We start from the raw sequence: 23,900 nt of genomic DNA, 5'->3' as shown, positions 1-23,900 counted from the left end.
TCGAAGACTTAAAAGACAATCGAAGGAAAAACAATCGTTACCGTAGAACTAAATCTCAGCATGACAAAACTGCATATCGAGTTGCGGTAAATGCATTCAAAAGCTTGCATAGAGCCCAGCGTTGTTTGTACCTTGAAAATCTTCAAAGAAATATACAAACTGAACCGAATTTTTTTGGAAATATGTCTATTCCAAGCGCAAATCAAACTTAATACCGAAAAATGTTTCATATCACTTTGATAAAGCAGATCATTCGAAAGAAGCATCAGAACTATTTGCAAATTATTTTCGAAATGTATACTGCTCGAATAATTTACCAAGTGATCAAGAATATCAATTTCCAGAAGAAGTTATTCCTGAGCTAACAATATCGATTTAAGATGTCAGTGAGAAAATTTTATTGCTCGATGAATCCAAAGGTAGTGGTCCCGATGGCTTACCGAACTCGGTCCTTAGGAAGTGTGATAACGGACTCGAAGCACCCTAACATCGCCTGTTCTCAGACTCACTTCGCGAGGGAATTTTTTCAAATCGCAGAGTGGCAATACTTTCTGCCAGACCATAGATTTTTGAGAGCATCGTTTACGACCAAATGTACCCTTGGCTGGAGAGGAAAATGTCGGACGTTCAACATGGTTTTCTGAGACGGCGTTCGACCGTGACAAATCTTGGCGAATTTGTATCGCGAACTTCACAGTAGATGATGCGAGGACTTCAAGTCGATACTATATACACGGACATGTCGAAAGTATTTGATGTGATCGAAATCAATGCTCTTCTTTCCGTACTTTGCAAGAATGGAATTGCTGGTAACTGCCTTAAATGGATACATTCTTACCTTATTGAAAGAATTCAGTACGTGAGGCTGGGAAATGTCAGATCTGGTGCATTCTCGGTTAACAGTGGTGTACCACAAGGGAGTCACTTGGGACCCCTTCTTTTCATCACTGTTACGAACGAGTTTCCCGAAGTTCTGCACGAGGTGTTCGTGCTGATATACGCTGGTGATCTGAAAATATTTCTTCCTGTTCGTCACCAGAAGGATTGTCTGATTCTGCAAAACGCATTATACCGATTTTCAGAATGTTGCAAAAACTATGGAATTGTAGCGTCAATTCATTTTCTCGGAAAACATCGAACATAATCTATGAGCAAAGCCTCGAAAACAGCTTGATCATTACTAGGAAGACGTCGGTAAAAGATCTTGGAGTGGAGATAAATAGAGAACTGAATTTCTCTAAGCACATAGAGCAAGTGGTAACCAAAGCAATTTCAATGTTTGGAATGGTCAGCAGAATTTGTAATGAATTGAACGACTACTATTGTTTCAATTTATGTCGGGTTAGTGCGGACTTCAACGTTCATATTAAACGTTCATATTACTCTCCAGTCATATTACAACGTTCACATCAAAAGACTGGAGAGAGTCCAGAAGAAGGATGATGAGTTTCTCAAATATGCGCTAAGAAACCTTGGATGGCAAGAGGAAATGCCGGTTTATCGAGCCCTGTGCATGCTGGTCGGACTGGATTCGCTTGAAAATCACAGAAAGTGAATTGACACGTTGTTTTTGAAGGATTTGGCATATGGAAGCTATTATTTGCCGTACTTGTTCTCACAGATATCTCCCAACGAAGGGCGCAATAATTTGCGCAGCATGAGGCCGTTTCAGCTATCAAACAGGATCCAAAATTACGCAAGAAACGAACCAATGTACAGGATGATGGCACTTTACAACGCATATGTAGAAGAAATCAACTTGAATATGTTCAGAAATCAAATTAAAGCTAGTATTAAGAAGTGTTTTACTACAAATTAAAGTGTGGTCGATGTTTTCTAAGTTCAGACTCAGATAAAAGGCTTATCCTAGGACAGTGGTCGGCAACCTTTTGAGTCGGAAGAGCCAAAAACTTCAAATTTTCAAAATTTCAGAGTTTAAAAGAGCCGAATGAAAGATTTCTGATTTTTGTTTTTAATTAAAAAAAAAATCAAAATATATTAATGATCAATGAACTTTAGTTTTACGAAACTAAACTTTTTTATTAAATTCCTCAAATAGCCAATCTTTTAAAAAATCCAGAAGTATGAGATAGAATTGAATTAAAATTTATGTAGCCGAAACCTTTAAAAATTGTGCTCCTGACCACTGGCAAAATTTTCAAAATTCAGGGCATCAAGTGAACGTGTCTTCAGAATTTTATGCATCTGGAATATCCAAAATCTCATTTTATGCCACATGTGATTTTCAGTATTTTGCGTCCAATTGAATGAAAAATGAAATTCAAAATATTGTATATTATTCAGTGAAGTGATTTTAACTACCAAATTCGTTCAAGGATTCTTTCAAAATTTAAAAAAAAAATTAATAAAAACTAATCAACGGTGATTAACTCTTAACCGAAAATTAAAAAAAAAAATAAAACCGTTACGGAAACTTCATTGAAAACTTTAGTGCTTTTGGTAAATATTGGCGGCAGGCATCACACTTGAAATTTTAAATGTGTTCAAATACTCAAAGGTTAACGTTTAAAAAAAAGTACCTATTATTTAATTATAAAAGAAAATGCTTCGAGGTGTAAAGGTCAATTTTGTTAATGATTACAATTATTTAGCCTGTGATTTAGTTTTCTAAAAGATTTTCAGAATTGATGTTTTCAAAGTTGTGATTATTTTTCGAAATGGTTGATAATTCTAATACGATTTTGGAAATTTCAATTGATCAATATTCATAGAGGGCAAAAAAGTTATTGCAAGTGCTTAAATTATAAAATTTGATGGGGGTTACGGAAAGGCTGTCTAAGAACTACTTTTTTGTAAAAGATAATTTTTGATTTCCCTGTTAGCTACAGCACAACTTTGGTGTTCGATTGATTCAAAAATATACACAGGTTTTGGAAATAAATAATTTGATTAAAGTTTCTGTTGCATTAAAACAACAGTTTTCCTTTGCATTCATGGTTATTGATAAATTAAATTAAAGTGACTGTAATCGCCGAAAATAAATTTATTCGATAAATTGAATCTTTATCTCTAAACTGATGCTTCAAAAACAGTAAAAAGCAAAAAAAAATGTAAAATTAGGTCGAGGGTTAATGACTTCAATGAGTAAGATTCCTATAAAAAAAGAAAAAAAAAGTTGAATTAGGCTTCAAAATTCTATTTTGCCATTTGGCGCTGTACGCTTGTTCCCACAGCAGATAAAATTTTAAAATTCACTTCTACACCTACGAAATATGTGTGCCAGGTCACATGTATCAATCATCGCATCAGCACGATTTTATGATTATTTAATTCAAAAATATCTATAATATTAGCAAAGTGAGCTAAAGAGCCGCAGTTTTACATCGAAAAAGCCGCAGGTTGCCGACCTTTGTCCTAGGATCGATCATTAAAAAATATATAAAATAAATCAATGCCAAAAGAAATACCTAATAACTTTTTTGCCTTATAAGATACGAAGTTACGGTCTTCGACAAAGTTGTTCAGCGGAAAACTTCATTTAGAGAATTTATAAATTGACACAAAAACCATTAGCAAAAACCATTCAATACAAAATGTATGTACAATTTTCCCATCCAAACCTGAAAGTTCAAATTTTCTCATGTTAATGTTACTTTAAAATTCTTCAAAAAATCATGGGTGACTTTTGTACCAAAATGAAGCATTTTGAATCCCAGAGTTTGAGGAGTTCAAAAATGACCCCAAATCGACTCAGTCTACTGCCATATTCAACGCACTAATCATTCGGTTCCGTATATTTTTTGCTTAAGTTTTCGTGTAAACAAATGCGTTTTTTCATCAAACTTTACGTATCAACCTTCTAAAAATGTTTCGATTTAAATGATCAGAACCGTCATTTCAATATACTTAAGAACTGAGATTTTTTGAGAGAACAGGTATGTTTTATAAAAAGTTAATCCCGCTAACGAGGAAAAATGTAAAATTTGAGTTAAGAAAATCTTTTTCCACCGGATGATCAGCGATAGCAGTGAAAATCTTCTTAAGAACACTACATATTTACAGGGAATACAATAAATTCAAATAAAAAAATTAAAACCATGGCAATTTAGACTCAACTGGTCCGAATATTTATAATGATCACCTAATCAGGAGAGCATTTCAAAATAAGAACTTAAACATATCTCAACGAGATATTTATATCTTTTTCAGTTAGAATATTGTTCTCATAATTTTCGACTCTAAGTTTCTTGAATCTTGGTTATATCTTATTTTGATTGGCATTCTTGAATAGGATTGAACTCACTTCCAACGATAAAGAATTTGTTTCAAATTGTTATAATATATTATAACCGTATCTTATTTTGATATGCATATAACTTTCCAAATAATCTATATATATAAAAATGAATGTTTGTCTGTCTGTCTGTTCCCTATAGACTCGGAAACTACTGAACCGATCATCGTCAAAACTGGCATCTGAGGGTTTTTGAGGCCGGGGATGGTTTCTGTAATAGTCAAAACTCCATCCGACTTAAGGAAGGACAGGCTTCCATACAAAATTTGTAGTTTTTCGAAGCAAATTAAAGTCATGACATCCATTTTCTTGAGATTTTTTTTCCTTTGGGCGGTTTGTTTTTCGTCTCTATGGTCGAGGCGTCGAAAGCCAACGTCGCAAAATGGTAGTAACCATTGCATAGCATACTGATCAGTGGGAATATTTTGGCGCGTATTATTCAACCAAGCATATTTTCTTTGAGGGGTTTGTTATTCGTCTCCATGGGCGAGCAAACGTCGTCGCAAGAGGATAGTAACCAAAGCACACTATTCATTGATTGCTGGAAAATTTAACAATAAGGCGCCTGTTTCTCAAACACGTGGGGCGATATGCAACCTAGATGTGTTTTTTTCTTGCTTATTTGATTTGTACACAGCACGTGGTAATAAATGACGCCTAGATGTGACACGGATTGGTATTTTATCAATCGAATCAAAACCAATTGAAAGATTTGCAAATAATACTTCCATATTTAGTTCGTGTTAATGTAGGTAGCATTCGACTATTCATTCAAGGAACATTAGAACATGTTCAAACGTTCAACTTTTTCTGTTGAAAAAATTAAAAATTATGTTTTCTTCTAGAAATTGTTACTTCGGCCCAAATACACAACTTAAACGAATTAAGAAATGAAAATGGGAGCTTTTTATTTTAAATAATTTTGGATAAAAACCAGCGTACTTTTTGCTTACATACCAATTCAAGTACGTACTTAACATGAAAAGTGTTTTTGTGTTACATGGCTGCATAAAAGAGACTTTTGATCCGCTTCGTTTTTGAAAAGCGAGACTTTAGAACTGATATTCAACTGGACGCAATATTTTTAAGAGAAATTTTTAGTTTACCCTTAAAGTGTAAAAAACAATATTCCCTTCTGTCAACTTACACGGTGCGGCAAGGGCAAACGTCGAACTTTTAAGAAATTCATCTTCAAAATGATTCAATATGTTGGAAAGACCAGGAAGGATATTCCGAATGTTGAAACTGCAGCGGATATTGAAAATTCTTAAATGTCTTTGTAAATGAAAGGTCTTTGAACAGCATTCGATTTTAAAGCCATTACTCTGACGCATCTGTAAATAAGCTTTGCATTGACACTTGCCCCAATATACGGAACAAATGTTGAAATTTGTTTTTGCCTACATTTTTGAATATTTGGCTTTCAAAGAGAAAATAAAAAAAAAACGCTGAGAACTTATTTAGTGATGTAACTGATATTTTTTTAAATATTTATATGTTTACCGTAGTAAATTTATTAAAAAAAAAAATTAGAAATTTGCACTGTATTTGATACATAACTAATTTAATATTTTTTTTCATTACCATGATAAGTGCTGTTTGGGTATCGAGCCGGTTAAATTTGCCTACCTTCTTCAAGCAGTGGGGGACAAAATTGAAAAAGATGGGAGAGCTCCCATGTAAATTTAAGATAAAGAGCTTTTCAAAGAAGGGACCATATTTAAAAAGGTTTTTTTTGGGTACAGAGTACAAATTTAAGATCTTGAAAAACGAGTTTAGAGATCAAGTTTCAGAAAATAATAGATACCATCTTTGAATTGCAATTCAGAACTGCAGCGGCAGCTCTCATTTCAAAGTTGTTGGTTCTGAAGTGTGATGAGGTTTGATTTATTAAAATGCTCTCTAAAATCTAAATTTGAATAAATTTTTACAAATTACATTTATTTCCGGAAGGTGTAGCAAAGCACAACGGGTCAGCTAGTAAATAATGAAAAGAAAAAAATTGAAAGGTTTTCTACATTTTGAAGGTATCATTGGCAATTGTTTTATTTTTTAAACACATTAATTTCCCGAGTTTTGACAGTTTTAAAAAAAGTATTTTTTTTAGATACAGAAAAGTCACATAGATTTCTATCACATATGTACGTCTGAAATAGAAACAGTGTTGTAAAAAAATTCAACGGTCAAAGATCTTGAAAACATTTTCGCATGCAAAATTTTCAAAATTACCTATAAATGTCAAAATTTCTACCACTTCTTACCAACACGAGTGAACTGAACATCCTGTAAAATTTTGCGTTTTGTAATGTATGAATGCCACTTAATCAAAGCAGGCATACATTTTACGTCGTGATAGCTAAACTGATTTCAAGCTAACGAGTTAACACTAGTTAACAAATTATCAAAAAAAAAGTTAACTTTATTTAAGGGGGGGGTAGGGTCTAACATTTTCAAAAAATCGATTTTTTATTTTTTTTATTTTCTTTTTGTAAAACATTTCAAGAATGTTGTGTCAAATTTTCAAGTCAATTGAAGCAAAACTGTAGAAGTTATAGGCCTTTATCTCCTCCTATCTAATACTGCAAGAAAGCAAGAGCAGAAACTTCAAACGCGTTTTTCTCGAAAGCACATTTTTAAAGACCGTGGACATCGTCATTTGAAAACTACTTATCCGATTCTTTTCAAATTTGGAACATATTTTCTACATATAGAATACCAGACCCCAACGTTTTTCTTTTTTGATTTTTTTTTATTTTGGGGAGATTGTACAGATAAAAAATGGCGGATTTTTAAGTGAAAAATCGTAGTTTTTACTTCATACAGCCACAAAAATTTCATAAAAATATTTTTAAGTTAAATAAAAACGTTGGGGTCCAGAAAAACATCTATTAAAAATATTTTGCTCTGATTTTTTGACTTCAGATGATTCTGTGCTGAGATACAGTGTCCACCGCAAATCCTGTTTTTTTTAAAGGCATCCTCGAAAATGCTCCATCACCGGCTCATTTTTCAATATTTTTCTACGAAAAAATTACTAAATGTTCTTTTAACAATGCTTTGTATGATGCAAAAAATTTAAATACATTTGTTTGAACGATAGCTCTAGAAAAAAATCATGAAAATGGTGTTTTTTTATACCCGTTAGACCCTACTCCCCCCTTAACGACCCCAAATTTTAATGTAAAATCGCGTGCTGAATCTAAAAATGAAATTCAAAAAGTCTCAGAGGAATTGTTTTTTAGTTACGCTTCAAATATGAAATCGGAAAAATATTTTAAACAAATTATTTGTACTAAGTATAAAATTGTCATATTAGTGTTTTTATAATAGAAAAAAAAAATAAAAAAAGGCATTTAAAAAAAAAGTTTAATCGACAGTTCTAGACCCAATGGAAGCATTTCAAAAACAAAATTTACTATGGGCCTTGAATTTCAATAAAAAAATCAAAGGGGTTATTCATCAAAATCGGTTGAAAATAGAAAGAGTTGTGGTTATTTTTCTAAAACAGTAATGTTTGTATTTTTTAGTAATTTGACGAAGCGCAGTGTGCTTATCTTTGAATATGATGAATTAAACATGACAAATCACATTCGCTCTAAGCTAAAATTGATCATTAGCTTACTAATACGTCACATGCATAATTTGAGCAAGATCTGACCATGGGGATGGGTTGCTTGAATTTCAAGCGTAAATGAGATATTAAGGTATTTTACTCAAAAGGTATAAAATATACTGGCTATTCATTAATAACTCTTTTAACATTGATTGATTACTTTTCATGAAAATTTTTCTTAAAGCCTTAGTTGAGACAAATATTTCCCCCGAAGACAAAAAAGATATTGCGGTTCAAAGATTGTATTTTGGCAGCTAATTGTCGTGTTGGTGCTCGTTTTAAATATGATTTTTTTTACGTTACTTTAAAAAAAATCAACCTGACACGAAATGGACTTCTGGCGTCTGAACACGATCTGATGTAGCTTACATATTATAAGTGTTTTTCATGGTTAAATAAGCGTTTTCCTTACCCTTATCTCCACGACATATATTTATGTGCATTTGAAACCAAGTTGGATTTTTTTTAATAAAAAATCTAGCCACTTAAATCCCGGAAAATATTTCTTCTATTGGCAAAAAAAAGTGTAACCAAATATTCAAATTTTGGAAAAAAAAAATGAAGACTTCAGGCACCACTCAAATAATGTAAAAAAAAATCCTGAGTCTAAAATTCTGCTTTGTTTATTATTTAATCACATTGTTTCAAATCGAGTTTTTTCATGGGTGGGGGAAAACTGAACAGGAATGTTTTCATATAAGATATCGATAATCTAAAGGATATCCGAGCTTTCCATTTGGTTATGAATGATACTTTACCAAATATTAACCAATCGATATCTTATGCTTTGATTGATTGGAAGTAACTCAAAATGGTTTATTTTGACCTTATGGTTAAACATATATCTAAGAATATGTGTGGTTCTTGTTTTTAAAATTCTGTTCATTTTTGGTCAATTGAAGTTGCTTTTTGCGTTAAAATTATTTCATTAAAAACATCATTAGCAATTGTCATACAAGTATCCTTCCCAATGGTTGAAAAACTTAGAAAATTTTCATTCCGTGGATTTTTCAAAAGCCAAATTTTTGACATTTGAAAATTGCTTCCACTTATACATTCAACACCCACATACACTTCACCAAAATAAAGGTCTCACAATTACTACTACAAATAAGGGGAAGTATTCGTCCCACGTGCGCTTGTTTACTAAATGAACGATTTCCCCTGAATGAACCGACGAAGGCTCTTATCAAGCTCAGCTGCTGATGTGGGTTTCCTTGGCTTCAAGTTCACTCTTATCGGGGCAGTTTGTTTTGATTTTCCCGACGTTGGTATTTGTGCAACCTAACCTCACTCTTCCAAACGGAAATATACATACAATTTCAAAGCCATTTTTGTTTGTTTTGTTTTCCTCTTTTCACAGCACGACGTCGAGCAGCAGCCAAGCGGAAAAAGCTGAAAAACCTCGGAAAATCCAAATCCACCGACACGGAAGAAGACGATCCGGATGACGACTGTGGCGATGATGGTGAGCAAAGTTTGTTATCCTTAAACCCTGTAGAATTGTCAGTTGCTGTAATTCACGACAGGTGGCGTGCTTGTGTGGTGTGCTGAACCAACACCAGCACCGGTAGTGAACACAAATACGCCCCTGTCGGGATTGCAAAATGTTTTCATTTCTTTATTTCGTCCTACCAATGTGAACCAACAGCGTGGAGTTTTGTTATTCTAATTTTGTTTTTGTCTGGAACGGCGCGCGATTTTCCAACAACCCCCGTTCTGTGTTTGGTTCGTTTTTTCTTCGCCCGCCATCAACAACAATTCCATTCACATCTTTTTTTTCGGTTCGAACCCATCTACTACTACTGCGGATAATTGTCTGTTTTGCACACGACTCAGTTATTATCAAGAAGCACAAGAAAGGTAAACCGTGGCAGGTTCTATACTGGTGAGGTATTTAGTTTTATTCAGCAGTACTTTTTATGATTTTATTTTTCCTTTTTTTATTTTCATTCTGCTATTTTGTAGCCTCTTGATTGGATTTTGTCGATAATCGAAATCAGCCCGAGCACTTCAACTAGGTTGAAGGCAGGCACTTGCTTGTAGTAGGGAAAATGTAATGCTTTTTAGTATTTCTTCTAGGATAAGGGTTTTATTGAAAAGAAAAAAAACAATGATTTGGAAATGAGGGACTAATTGTAAAGAATGAAACGTTGTTTTGCTTTTATCAGTTATTTTTATCCAGTAATCTAAAAAAAATATTTTTCAACAGGGTGTGACAAATATTGTATTTGACATCGAGAAAATCATCACCTCTAAACCGTGCATTCGTTTCGAATACACGCTCCTCTATTTTAACTCAAAATTAAGTACGACCGAGGTTCAAGACATAGTTAGATCCCTTTTTTTTTCCTTCGGCGAGGGATCAAAGCTGAGTTTGACCTTATGAACTAAAAATTGAACTCTTTTTGTTGGACTGAAAACACTTAGCGAGTTCACTTCGAACCGGAACAACAACCAACGTTCACGACGCAAAGTTTTGTCGTTCCGGAACAATTACCGGAAGACTGTGAAGGATCTTCATAATGGAATGTCCACCGTGTCAGCGTAAAATTCTGTCCGTTATTGTCATCATACATATGGTGAGCGGCTTGGAATGTCCGGAAACTTCCGGATGTTATTTTCTTCCCGTGGGAAATAACATCCGGAAGTTTTCTTTGGCCGGGAGTGTCAAATCGGTGGAAAGTTTTGTTTTTGTAATGCAATGTACCGGAACAGCAACATCCAGGTACAAACATTTTTAACCATCCTTAAATTCCCTGAAAATAAATAACCCTCAAATAAAAAGGATAAATTTGAGTTCGACTGCCGAACTTAGTTTTGAGTATGCCTATCAGAGCTTAGTTTTGCGATTGCCCAGTCAAACTCAAAGTTGATGACTGCCACTGAAGTGGTGCGTTGAACTTAAACTACTTAATTTTGAGTTTGAAAAAGGAGCGTGTAGTCATGAGTCAAATCAGCTATCATATGCCAATGCTGATCAGCCGAGTAAAAGGTCTTTGCAGTTGTTAATTTTTTAGTGCAAGGTTGTTTTACCTTGTGATAAAATCAATGTGCAGAGTGGGACAGAAAAAGAGCCATGTGATGATCAACAAATGAGGTAAAAAAGTCAAGTTCACTTCCGGCGCAGAGCTACGGATTTAAAGCACTTCTACGGATCTACGGATCGATGTTGGAAAGCTGCGTATTTTCAGAATTTCTTACGGATTTTCTGCTATTATCGAAAAAAATTATAGGAATTCTGGGGATAAACGAAGATTTAACCTGACAACCAATAAAAAAGAGTCTTCAAGTTTCATTTCCCCATTATCAGTACATTTTTTTGTTTTTTGCCAAACCTACGGATTTGAGCGGTTTACAATCTGGCAATGCTGTGTGGGGGATTACACAAACTCTAAATCATTGACACAATAGCAAGAATGAATTTCGGAATATGGAGTCCCAGCAGTAGATCTTCATTCAATTCAGTGCACTCTAGATATCCACTCTTTTTTTCGGGAGTTTTCATCCTATTGGATGGTTCATCCCATAAGACAACCACTCCACTGATATCATGCATACTTAGATACCAACTTTAGGAGTCAGTTATACTAGCGATTGCTATCGCTGATGTTGTGATTTTTTCACTCAAACACACATCTATGGATGTTGAAGCCGAAAGCACATCTTGGATGCCACATTATCCTCTTTTTTAAGTTCAATGTTTGTTTTTGATGTTTCGTTATAAACTTACTAGCTGATCTCGTACGAACCTCGTTTCGCTTTCAACTTGGAATATATCATGTTCAATTTGTACGAATTTCAATTTCCAAGCATTTTCCAGATGCATTTCCTGATGCATTGTTAAACAATAATTGCAAAAATATTTTACGATCACTTTTTCTGTTACTAAATTGAAATCAGAAATCAATTAACCGTCCCAACCCCGGGTATCAATTTCGACTCGATCGTTGCATGACAACGCAATTATTGCGAAAAACCGCTTTCGGTGGCCTCTTTTTCAATCTTTGATATCTGAAATCTCTCGTCTCTCTTTGCCTCTCCTACCCAAAACCTGAAATGAATTAGGGGAAAGGTTTCCTAAATGGGCCTATCGGGTTAAATGACACTACGGCTGTTTGATGAAATGGCTGACTAGACAGCTTATCTGACCAATGCATTTTGAGGGTGATACGCTTAGAACATAAGGCAAGAAAGAATTTTATGAATTTACAAACTCAAAAAATTTTAAAAAATCGTACAAGGTTTTGATACATTTTGATGTAATATTTCGACTTTTAAAAATTATACGTAAAGAAGCTTAAAACAAAAACTAGGATGGTTTTTGTTTCTTACTCAAATGAACTTAAGAAATTAAACATATTTCAGCTTTTGTGGAAGTTTGATAATGATTATATAGTGGAATAATAGAGTGTTTTCGTATGCCCCCATCATGTTTGTAAAATGCCTCCATCCTAAAATAACAGGTTATATAGAATTTTTTTTCCGCTAATTATAGACACTTTACCACGTTAGTGGCGTTCGTGTCTTGTAACTTTATTAACTAACTTAACCTTTTTTACAATTTTTTCGTCAGTCCTGATTTGGAAATGAAACAAAGCAACTTTTTTTCTTCCTGTTCATTGTTGGAAAGGGCAACTTCCAGGGATCTATCATTTCCGCATTCACGTCTTACTTTTTCATGTATTTATTCTGAATTCAATAGGGGAGAGTGGCGATACTTGATCCCCTTTTCTTATTTTCACCATATCTTCTTGGAAAAATTTAGCAACTCGTCGTCTTTTACATTTTCTGACAGCTTGTAATTTCAAGTTTCTATGCTCCAAAAATTAGAACGATACTTGAACCCGTTGATGAATTAGAAGCATTTTCGTGGGAGTAAAAAAATTGCGATTTTTCTGAAGTTAGGGGAGACTTGATCCCCTATTGAAGGAGACTTGATCTTTTATTCAGGAAGCCCTAATCCTTGTATGAAAATCAAACAAAACCCCAAGATAGAATGTTAATTCACTATTTTGGTCATGTTTGTTCTCATTTCACAATTTATAGCAGACATAAGAAGAAAATTCTATAACTTCGTCTCAACGCTTATAACATTGCATACTTAAAGGCGCTTTTTTATAATTAAGAGAAAATTAATTATTTTTTTCCATTTTCTTCAGACAATTGTTTGATAAATATTTGTTTTTGAATAAATATTAGTTATTTCGTAATCAGCAATCATAACGATCAATTCAGAAGAAGAATATGCCGTTTGGAAGGGAGATCAATTGTACCCAAATCTAGGGGATCAATTATACCCATAATCAACATTTTAGAAAACTTTTTCTGAAAAAAGTTGAGAGTTTTTTATTGCTTTGAAAATATGACAGTATGAAGTTCATTTTACGCTCGAACGATTGATACATTGGAACAAATATTTTTTTCATAATTTTCCCATGTAAGGAACATTTGAAAGTGATGAAAATTGAAAAAAATTTTCAAACAAAGGTCAATAACTCAAACAATTATTTTGTTAAAAAAATTTCAACTACAAGCATTGTTATTTTGCTCATTTTGGCACATTTTTCTAGAACATTTGATCTTTGTAAGACATTCCAGTTTCGAGATATAGCTAAGGAATCAAGTATCCCCAGGGATCAAGTATCTTCATTCTCCCCTAAGGATGTGTTGCACAGTCAAATATACGCCACAGCAATCACACACATGTCTGGATGTTTTTTAAATAGAATAAAACATTTTTATCATTAAAACTTCAAATCTAAGCTCTGAATAACATCTTTAGAGAGAATTGACCATCTAAAACAGATTTGATAAAGTTTTTCTCATGGATGAACTGCCCCCATAGTATGGCTACCCTAACTTTTGTTTTATTCCATAAAATTATAATATACATAGATTTGTATAAAACTTCCGCTTTTCGTACGGAAATTATTGCTTTCTAGCTGTTTCAATGAAATTATTCGGAAATATTGCCCAGAAAACAGAAATTTTGTTCAAAACATAAATAGGCGCATTTAGCCCACACGGTTTGAGGTTCGGCATTTTAGACAACACTTATAATAAAATAATTTTCTTGGAAACAGAAGAAAATTTTAGCATAAAAATTACTCCAATGTATAGAAAACAGATATTTGATGTGATATTTGATTAAATCAGTGTTCTGCTTAATAGGCGCATATAGACCGCTCCTCCCCTACTCGTCCTTTGGCAAAAAAAAATTATTCATAAAATCGATTGCCTGTCCCTGAAAACTCCCGTGTGCAAATTTTCATTCCAATCCGATGTATGATAACGTCAATATCACAAACACAGTGAATATTTAGTATGGACGACCCCTTTGATCGACCCCTGACCAAGATTTGGATAGTTGGAATCAATTTTTCGTCCTTAATAACTCCTATGTGCAAATTTTCATCTCAATCCGATGTATAATAACGTCAATATCACAAACAGGGTTGCTAACTTTTTTTTTTCTAAAATCAGGGAACTGGTGAAAAAAAATCAGGCAAAATCAGGCTACTAAAGTAACTTAAATTCCGCTCAAAGCGATGACCTATTTTTTTTGGTCATCACTCCACATTTTAACTTCAATTTGTGTGAGTTAGCCTACTTGGTTGAATAATTCTACGGTATCAAAGCAATGGAAAGATTGCCTTTAATTCCTTTTTTGATTAAAAATTAAAGGGGAATCTTTAGATTGCTTTGATTCAGCCACATTTTCACTATTTAACTTCCGCAATGGTACCTAATCCAGTTCCTTACTACCAATTTTTCATCACATTCGCAAAAATTCAGGCAAAATCAGGCATATTTTCAAAAATCAATCAAAATCAAAAAAATCAGAAATTCAATGACTTATCAGGTTGTCAGACTGAGCCTCGAAAAATCAGGAAATCCCTGAAAAATCATGCACATTGGTATCTCTGTACATCATCCATAATTGGATACTATTGGGGTCAGTTATGCTAGCGACAGGACTCGGCAACGTTACACGATGTGTCTATGTATCGTGTGACCAACATCTTTTAAATACTTAAGTATTGGTGAATCTCGTTTTTGAGCTTTTTTTACTCAGATTTAAGCTTTTTTGTCTTTAGAGCATAGGAAATGAAAGCTCAAATCTGAAGAAAAAGCTTAAATCTGCCAAAAAAGGTGAAATCTTAGGGGAAATCTGAGAGATGTGCTCCACACGGTTTGTATAACATTGCCGGGAAGTGGCTAGCGATTGCTATCGCTGATGTTGTGAGCTTATCTATCAAACACAGCTTATCTCTCAATGGATCAGCGATACCACATTAAAATCGGTATTTTCAAGTCCGAATAATCGGTATCCGGTATAAAAATTCCAAAAATCGAAGCATTTGTATTGAACGAATTTTGAAAAAATGGCTATTTTGCTGATATAGAAATTAAAAAAACATGATTTAAAAAAAAACAGTCCACTGCGACTTTATTGTGTTATTCACTCTAAACACTATTATCATTTAGTATTTTAATGCTACTTAATTCTCTATAATGAATACTTAACTTCATTCATGGATCCAGATCTTGTCTGGATGATCTTGTTTTAGAATTACAACGTTGAGACAAAATTTATTGCTACATTTAAAAAAAATAGAAATAGATAAGATAACAACTTTTTCTTACATAATTCAAGAAAGTCGTTGAGTTGTTGATATTAAAGATCTTAACTCATTAAACAAGTTAGATGACGACTGTAGAGTAATTTAACTTTTTGTTTTCAAAAACATCAAAAATTCAAGTTAATTTCAAATTTCGACAAAATACCAGTTTTTTTGCGGATTTAGAAAAAAAATATCGGAATAAAAACTTCCTTTACTTTTTGTTAGATATCAATATTATTCGCGGTCTTGGGAAACCTTTAGTTTTCAAATTATTTGTAATGTTTTAAAGCTTTGCCAGAAAAGTGCACACATTTATTTCGATAAGTTTTTTTCCTATTTTTTAAAGTTATCTCGAAAACATCGGACATTTTGTTGATTCGTATCAGGTATCAGGTATCAGAATGGGGGTAGGCTTAATAGCAGCACGTTATCCAAACATACGGGAAAATTGTGCCTAGCCTTTTTTATCCAAGATTTCATCATTTACCTGAGAAACCTGAAAAACCTATAAAAGGAAGAAATAAATTCAATCTATTTAAGATGGCATAAAGCCTTTCCACTAGGGATTATTAGCATTAAAGCTCTTTTCTACATTCGGTAAGGAATGATAGAATGTTTTTTAAGTTTAATTTCTTAAACTCAGATTCGCTTAAAGCGTAAGATCCCAGAGTACGAAAACGTAGTCTGGCAAATGAGGGACAGTTACATATAAGATGGAAGGGATCTTCCACATCTGATTCACAACTACCACATACTGGAGATTCAGCACGCTGAATGTTGTGCATGTGATAGTTGAGTTTACAATGACCGGAGAGTGCTCTGATCAAGATGCTGCAATGAGATTTATTTAAAGTTAATAAGTAACTCGATATGATTGGAGATGGTTTTTCTAAAAATAATTTAGTTTGACGACAAGTGTCCAACTCTTCCCAGTATCGTTCATGCTGGTTAGAGGACCAAGTTTGAATTTGGTTTCTGAACCAACATGGTGATATTGGGACAGCCGGCTCTGGTCCGTAAAATTCCTTTTCCGACCCAGCTCTAGCGAGTTCGTCGGCGCATTCGTTTCCAAAAATTCCCTTATGTCCGGGTACCCATAGAAGGTTTAATCCGTTGCCTTCAGCAAGTTCTTCGATTGCTTTCCGGCATGCGATTACCAGTTTTGATCTAGAACTGGAAGCACTGAGTGATTTGACAGCTGCTTGGCTATCTGAACAGAAATAAATTGTTCTGAACATAATTTTCTTTTGAAGTGCAATTTGCACTCCATACATAATAGCATATAGCTCAGCCTGAAAGACTGTACAATATTTTCCTAGAGGTTGAGCATATTCTATGTTCAACTCGTGACAGTAAATTCCTGCACCTGCACGGCCGTTTGATAATGAACCGTCAGTATAGAATACAATATGAGAGGACATTTGGTCCTCTACGAAACCTGATAACCATTCTTGAGGAGAAGGAAATTTGACTTCAAACCCCATGTAGGGAAAACTACTCGAGAGTGTTAAATCGTTTGGCGCTAGATTAAACTTGTTTAATCTAACTAATTCAGGCCACACATTTGTATGATTCGATGATCTTTCGATATTTCCTGACAGCCAGAGACCAGCTGCCTGTAGACGGGAAGCACATGAGAAGGCTTCCTGTTTTAGGAACAAGTGTAGAGGTTTGATAGAAAACAGAGCTTCTAGTGCTGCAGTAGGAGTTGTTGTGAACGATCCGGACATCCCTAAGAGACACATTCTTTGAAGGTGATTTAGTTTAGCTTGAACTGTTGCAACTTCTCCTTTCTGCCACCACACTAGACACCCATAGGCCAGAATTGGTCTTACTATTGTGGAGTAAATCCAGTGAATATGTTTGGGTTTGAGTCCCCAGTTTTTCCCAATTGCACGTCGGCATTGTCCGAAGGCCATGCATGCTTTTTTGATTCTGAATTCGATGTGATCTGACCAGTTTAATTTGGAGTCAAGAATGACACCCAAATATTTAACTTGATCAGACACGGTGATTTCGGAACCATAAAACAGCAGAGGGCGCACCCCGCGGGTGATACGTTTTTTAGTAAATAAAACAATATTAGTTTTTAGAGGATTAACTGAAAGTTCTACATGAGAACACCATCGTTCAACAGAGCGCAGAGCTTGTTGCATTATATCAAATAATGTGCTTATGCACAAACCTCTTACCAGCAGAAGATAATCATCTGCGAATCCATAGGTTGGTATTCCACGGTCATTGAGTTTTCTCAACAAGCCGTCTGCAACTAGGTTCCACAAAAGAGGTGATAGTACACCTCCCTGTGGGCAACCACGTGTGCTAACTTTTGTTATTGAAGCCTGTCTTAAAGACGAATGAAGATTCCTGTTACTTAGCATTGCGCTAATCCAGTTAGTTATAACACTAGGCACTCCATGAAGTAGTGCCGCATCCATTATTGATGTAAACGGGACATTATCAAATGCTCCTTCTATGTCTAGAAATGCTCCTAGACATGATTCTTTCTGTGAAAAACTATTTTCAATATTATGTACTACGTTGTGCAGAAGAGTTAATGTTGATTTTCCTGTTTGGTATGCATGTTGTGTCGCATTAAGCGGATGTTGGACAAGGCATTCTTGCCTGATATGATGATCAATTAAACGTTTAAGTGCTTTTAATAGAAATGAACTTAGACTAATAGGACGAAAGCTTTTGGCTTCGTCGTATGATGATCGTCCCCCTTTAGGGATGAATTTCACGGCTATCTGCCGCCAAAGTTTAGGAATATATCCATGAGCAAAACTGCTTATCATTATTTTTATTAATATGTGTTTGAAATGATCGAAACCTTTTTGAAGCAAAACTGGAAATAAACCGTCACTTCCAGGAGATTTGTATTGAGCAAAACCATCGATTGCCCATTTGATCGATTCTGTAGTAACTATTTTCCGAGCAAAATGCAAGGAATCTAGACTTCCAGAAAAGAACTCAGGCTCTATCGATGAATCTTGATCAACACATCCTGGAAAGTGAGTATTGAATAGACAACTTAATGTTTCTTCGTCGTTTGATGTATAATCACCACTAGGGGTTTTAAGGTATGAAACCTGATAATCTTTTGATTTGGCTAAGACTTTATTTAACCTACTTGCTTCGTGCAAGCTTGAAATGTTTGTGCAGTAGCTATGCCACATTGAGCGTTCGGCAGCTCTTGTTGCTTTCCGGTAAGCTCTGCGAGCCAACTTGAAAGCATCAAAACCTTCCGTGCGCCTTCGGTTCCAAGAGCGTCTGCAGTTTTTTCGTAATTTACTGAGATTTTAGTTCCACCATGGTGTACTGTTTTTGATGAATTTCAACGTTCGTAAGGGACACGCTTCTTCATAAGAATTTAGAATAATTTCGGTGGTTTTTGCAACCACTTCATCCAACTCAGAAGGAGTAGTAATTTCAGGTGTATATCCATGAAATTTAGTAGCAAGATGCTCCAAATATAGGTCCCAATTAGTTGTTCTTGGGTTTCTTAATGTAATTGTTTCTAAAAACTCACCTGAGTGTTCAAAATAGATAAACCTGTGGTCAGAAATCGATTCTTCGTTAGGCACATGCCAATTTAAAATTTCCTGAGAAATTGTTCTAGAACAAAGTGTCAATCACCTCTTCTCTGTCACACCTAACAAAAGTTGGTTTATTTCCTACATTTAGAATTTCTAAATCAGTGCTGCTTAAATATTCCATTAAATTTAAGCCTCTCAGATTGATATCTGAGCTACCCCATACAAAATGATGGGCATTGGCATCACAGCCAATTACAAGAGGTATATTTTGTGATTCACAGAATGAAATGACATTTTTTAAATCATCCGTAGGGGATGATTGTTCATATGGTGAGTATGCTGAACAGTAGACGTATTTTCTATCAGGCAGCGAAACCTGAACAACGCAAATATCTCTTGTTGTTAGATTGGGTATGAGTGTTGCATTTAAAGAATTGTTTATCAATATACATGCACGAGGCATTATTCGGGCATTAGTCATTCCAATTACACTGAACACAGTAAAGTTTGGTTTGAGAAAATTCCCTAAGTAAAAAGTTCCATTTCGGAAATAGGGTTCTTGGACCAAGGCGATTGATGCAGTTCCATTAAGGATTAAACGACATAAGTTCAGTGTAGCGGTTCTTTTGTGCTGCAGATTTATCTGTGCAACCTTAATAGAAAGCATTTCTATCAAAGAATTCCACACATATTTCCATCACACACAAGAACCTCTGCACCTTCATATCGACGCATGAAGCGAAGTTATCTCGAAAACATCGGACATTTTGTTGATTCGTACTTATCTAGGTTCCCAAGTTTTATACATACAACTTCGAGATATGATATATTATGGACTAAACTGCTATAATCATGTTATTTGATGATCAAAATTCGATCTCAAGAAAATTGGCATAGAAGATAAAGATGCTTTCGAATACGCTGAGACTTACTAGCTCGATAGGTAATAGAATATTACTAGCTGACCCGGTGTGCTTTGCTCCACCTTTGAAAATTCAATTTAATTTCTTAAAATAATTTAAATTCAACTGTATTGTCTAGACAGCGTTTCAAACCAAATTTCAACATAATTTAGAAGCGAATGCTTTAAAAAAAGAGCAGCAACTGAAGTTTCTACCTACATTTAAAAGATGTATTAATAATATTTTCTTAAAATTGATCTCTAGATTTGTTTTTCAATATCTGAAAATTTTACTCTGTTTTCATAAGCTTCAAAGATGTCATAATGAAGTCAAAATATATGTTTCATTCATATGGACTTCCTTTTCCTCTTGCAATGCAAGAAGTGCTCACGAACTACTATGAAATGATTTTTTTGTATCTAAATGACGCAACATTTCGCTTTATTTGTCTGATAAGTTTTAAAATTATGCCAAATTATGAAATTAATTTGCGGCTTTATCGGTGAGGGTTAATTAGTTGAAATGAAAGACGGATAGAGTATCAGAAGTACCTATCCGTCTTTCGTTTCAACTCTTTAACCCTCACCGATAAAGCCGCAAATTAATTTCATAAAACAAACTCACGGTGATTTCTCTTCTTTAATTATGCCAAATATGATATGAATAAAGATCTTCTTACCAACGCAACCTAGAAATAAGGAATGGTCTACAATATTTCGTATGCAAACAACTACTCTTCCTTTTGCTCTAAATTCTCAATTCATGCCAACAAACTTGTATGAAAGCCCTGATTGGTTTGATTCATATGGAACTCCCTTTGTCCCTCCCATCTTAACACTGCAATGCAGACAGGTTTGTAACACTCATAGAAACATATCTCGGACCCAAATATCTTCCCATGTTAAAAGCATGTTAATAATTTTTTCGCCATAAACATAATTTGTAGACATGACACATTACAACTTGAAGTGATGCTAAACAGCATCTAGCGTCTTTTTATACAGCAAATTACTATATTTTCAATTGTTCAAGGAAAAAGTTTAAATGATATTTGGATAAACTGTCACCCAATGAATCAAGGAAAAGAATGGTGTATAAAAGTGAAAAAAAAATTAAATTTTGTTATTCAACTGAATTTTCTCAATTTTCTCTCTTTTGTGATGAGGATCCTTTTAAAGATTTCAACTGACTAATTTTATTTTTTCATTGAGAATCAAAAATTAAATAAATCGAAAAAAAAACTGTTTATGCTTCGATGGTGGAATGAATATGCAAAGATCGCAAAAACCTTTAAATGTAGATTTTTGCGCCGAGAAGGCTAACAGTTGTCAAAGTTTGTTTTGCTTCTATTTTTTTATTTCAATCTTCATTTCAATTCAGATACCCCGGGGCAAGTGCAAGGGGATTTTACCATAGTTGAACTTTTATAAATCTAAGAAAAATTTAAAAATCCTTAACACATTTGAATTTTCGTATGTTGCATAAATAATTCATTTCTCAACATACTCTTGTTGAACGTAAAATATGCAAAAATGTTGACAAACAGATATTTCTAAGCTAACATTTGTCCCGTTTATTGAGCAAGTGAAAACACAATGCTTTTTTTTAACTTATTCATAGATGCGAAACGTAGTGTAAGGCTTTGAAATGAATTTAATACTTGCTCCTGTTTGTTTTATCAAATTTTATTGATAAATCTGAAGTTTTTTGCAGTATAAGTTTATGTAAGATATTCCACTTTTACTTAATGCTGTTTTAATCAAAAGACTTCCATTTACTAAGACATTTGATAATTTCGGAAATTCACTTCAGATTCAACACATGGGATACCCCTTTCTAAACTGTCTCACATAATGCTGAATCATTTTGGAGATGAAATTCCTTAAAAGGTAGATGTTCCATGGCTAAAAGGCACGTTTGCACTGGCTCCACCGTGTGGAATGACAGGAGTTAATATTATTTTCAACACGTGTTCCCAACAGCACTTGTCATGGCATTAAATCTGGTGATTTTGTGTATTGCTAATTCCTTTTTTATTCAAGCAAAAAATGCAAATTATTTCCTTTGAACTTTAACCCAATGAATCAAAGAAACGATTGGTTTTGAAAAGAGGAAAACATATGTTTAGATATATTCACCCATTATTTTAGAGATTTTAATTCAAGCAGTTCTGATTTCTAAATTTCCTGAACATTGTTGGTGGTGATCTGCGATTTCTTTTAGGATAACGTTATTTTTTAAGGATTTAATAACATTATTGATAAGCAGATTTTTTTTAAATTTAATAGATTGAAAATAAATAATCTGTTCAGGCTACGATGGTTTCATGAGTTCATTTTATTTCCTGGAAATTTAATATAAACAAAACCTTAATAAAAATTATGTGTCTTTTTTACTTTAAATCTTAATTTTCAAAAATGAAACACCGGTCAAATCCAAACGAATATCACTACAGTTCAACTTTCATATGCTCTGGAAAAAGTAATATTTTCAAAAAAAAATATTAGTTATGTTGACAAAAAGGTATATCGAATTATATATTTGTCCCATTTATTGTGGCAAGTGAAAACACATAGGTCTTTTTAGATGCTTCAGTGGAAAAACTTTAAAATTAATTTAATACTTGTTCTTGTTTGTCTGTTTTATCAACTTTCATTGCTATATCCTAAGTTTTTCTCCGGAATAAATTAATGCTTGGTACTTCAATTTCACTGAATGCTGTTCATCAATTACCATGTGCTGTGTACAAATAAAATAAGCTAGAAAAAAAACACATCTAGGTTGCATATCGCCCCCACGTGCATGGTTGCGAAATAGGCGCCTAATTTTTAAATTTTTCCAGCGATCAATGAACAGTATGCTTTGGTTACTATTATCGTGTAACGACGTTTGCTAGCGACGCTTCGCCCATGCAGACGAAAAACAAACCCCTCGAAGAAAAGAAAATCTCTAAAAATGGATGCCCGACTTTTCAATTTCAGATTTTGGCAAAACAAATATTATATGTTTTATTCGATCAGCAAAATGTCAACCTGAGTCACATCTTGGCGTCATTCATAACCATGTGCTGTAGAAATGAGCTAGGAATCAAGAACAAAAAAATCACATCAAGGCTTCATATCGCTACTACCTGCATTGAAAATATGCTTGGTTGAGAAATACGCGCCAAAATATTCTCACTGATCAGTATGCTATGCCATGGTTACTATCTTCTAACGACGTCTGCTCGCGACGCCTCGACCTTGGAGACGATAAACAAACCGCCCAAAGGAAAAAAAAATCTCGAAAAAATGGAAGCCATGACTTTCATTTCATTCAAAAAACTACAAATTTAATTAAAACGGACAATTGATGCGACTTTGTGTTGTTTTTATTCGATATAAACCTATTCGCATGGCTACAGAATATTCTAAAAATAACTTCATTCGAATCGTTTGGGTCATTTCGGAGGAGTAGTACTACAAACACCGTTACAAGAGAATTTTATATAATAGATACATTGTTTCAAAATTTAAAAAAATTAAAAATTACAGTTTTAGTTATATTTTGTAAACAATTTTTCTGCCAGAACAATTTTTTTTACCGATTCTTGGTCAAAGTTTTAGCCAAAAATCGGTAAAAATACCAAAAAACAGTATGCGTGGCATCGCTGCCAAAGATGTGTTGTTCAATAAACAATGGAAATTTATTAAATCGTATTAGAGTTAATCAGCCATTTCGAAAAATATTTCCAAATTTGACGCACAACATAAAAATATTGGAAAAAACAGCTAAATTGTATGTTATTTATTTGAATTGAAATCGATAATTTTAATACAATATACTATAGATGTTCATTAGCATTCCAAACTGCCCGGTTTTTAACAAGCTTTCTCAGATATTGGAAGAAAAAAATTTAAAACGCCCGGTTGATTTCGGTTGCCATCAAGAGAAAATGTCAGATTTTCCTGGATTATTTACAAT

The 23,900-nt window shown here is 34.0% G+C and overlaps 1 protein-coding gene across 1 annotated transcript in view; it reads left to right on the top strand.

Annotated features, from left to right (window-relative positions):
• Positions 1-23,900, top strand: part of LOC129753289 (voltage-dependent calcium channel type A subunit alpha-1-like) — a 260,599-nt gene that overhangs the window by 127,610 nt on the left and 109,089 nt on the right. The window contains 2 exon segments of the mRNA XM_055749089.1: positions 9,128-9,135; positions 9,232-9,336. Coding sequence (XP_055605064.1) covers positions 9,128-9,135; positions 9,232-9,336 — 113 coding nt within the window.

The sequence above is a fragment of the Uranotaenia lowii genome, chromosome 3, assembly GCF_029784155.1.
Source record: "Uranotaenia lowii strain MFRU-FL chromosome 3, ASM2978415v1, whole genome shotgun sequence".
Taxonomy (NCBI): Eukaryota; Metazoa; Arthropoda; class Insecta; order Diptera; family Culicidae; genus Uranotaenia; species Uranotaenia lowii.
This window is presented reverse-complemented; position numbering and strand designations above follow the sequence as displayed.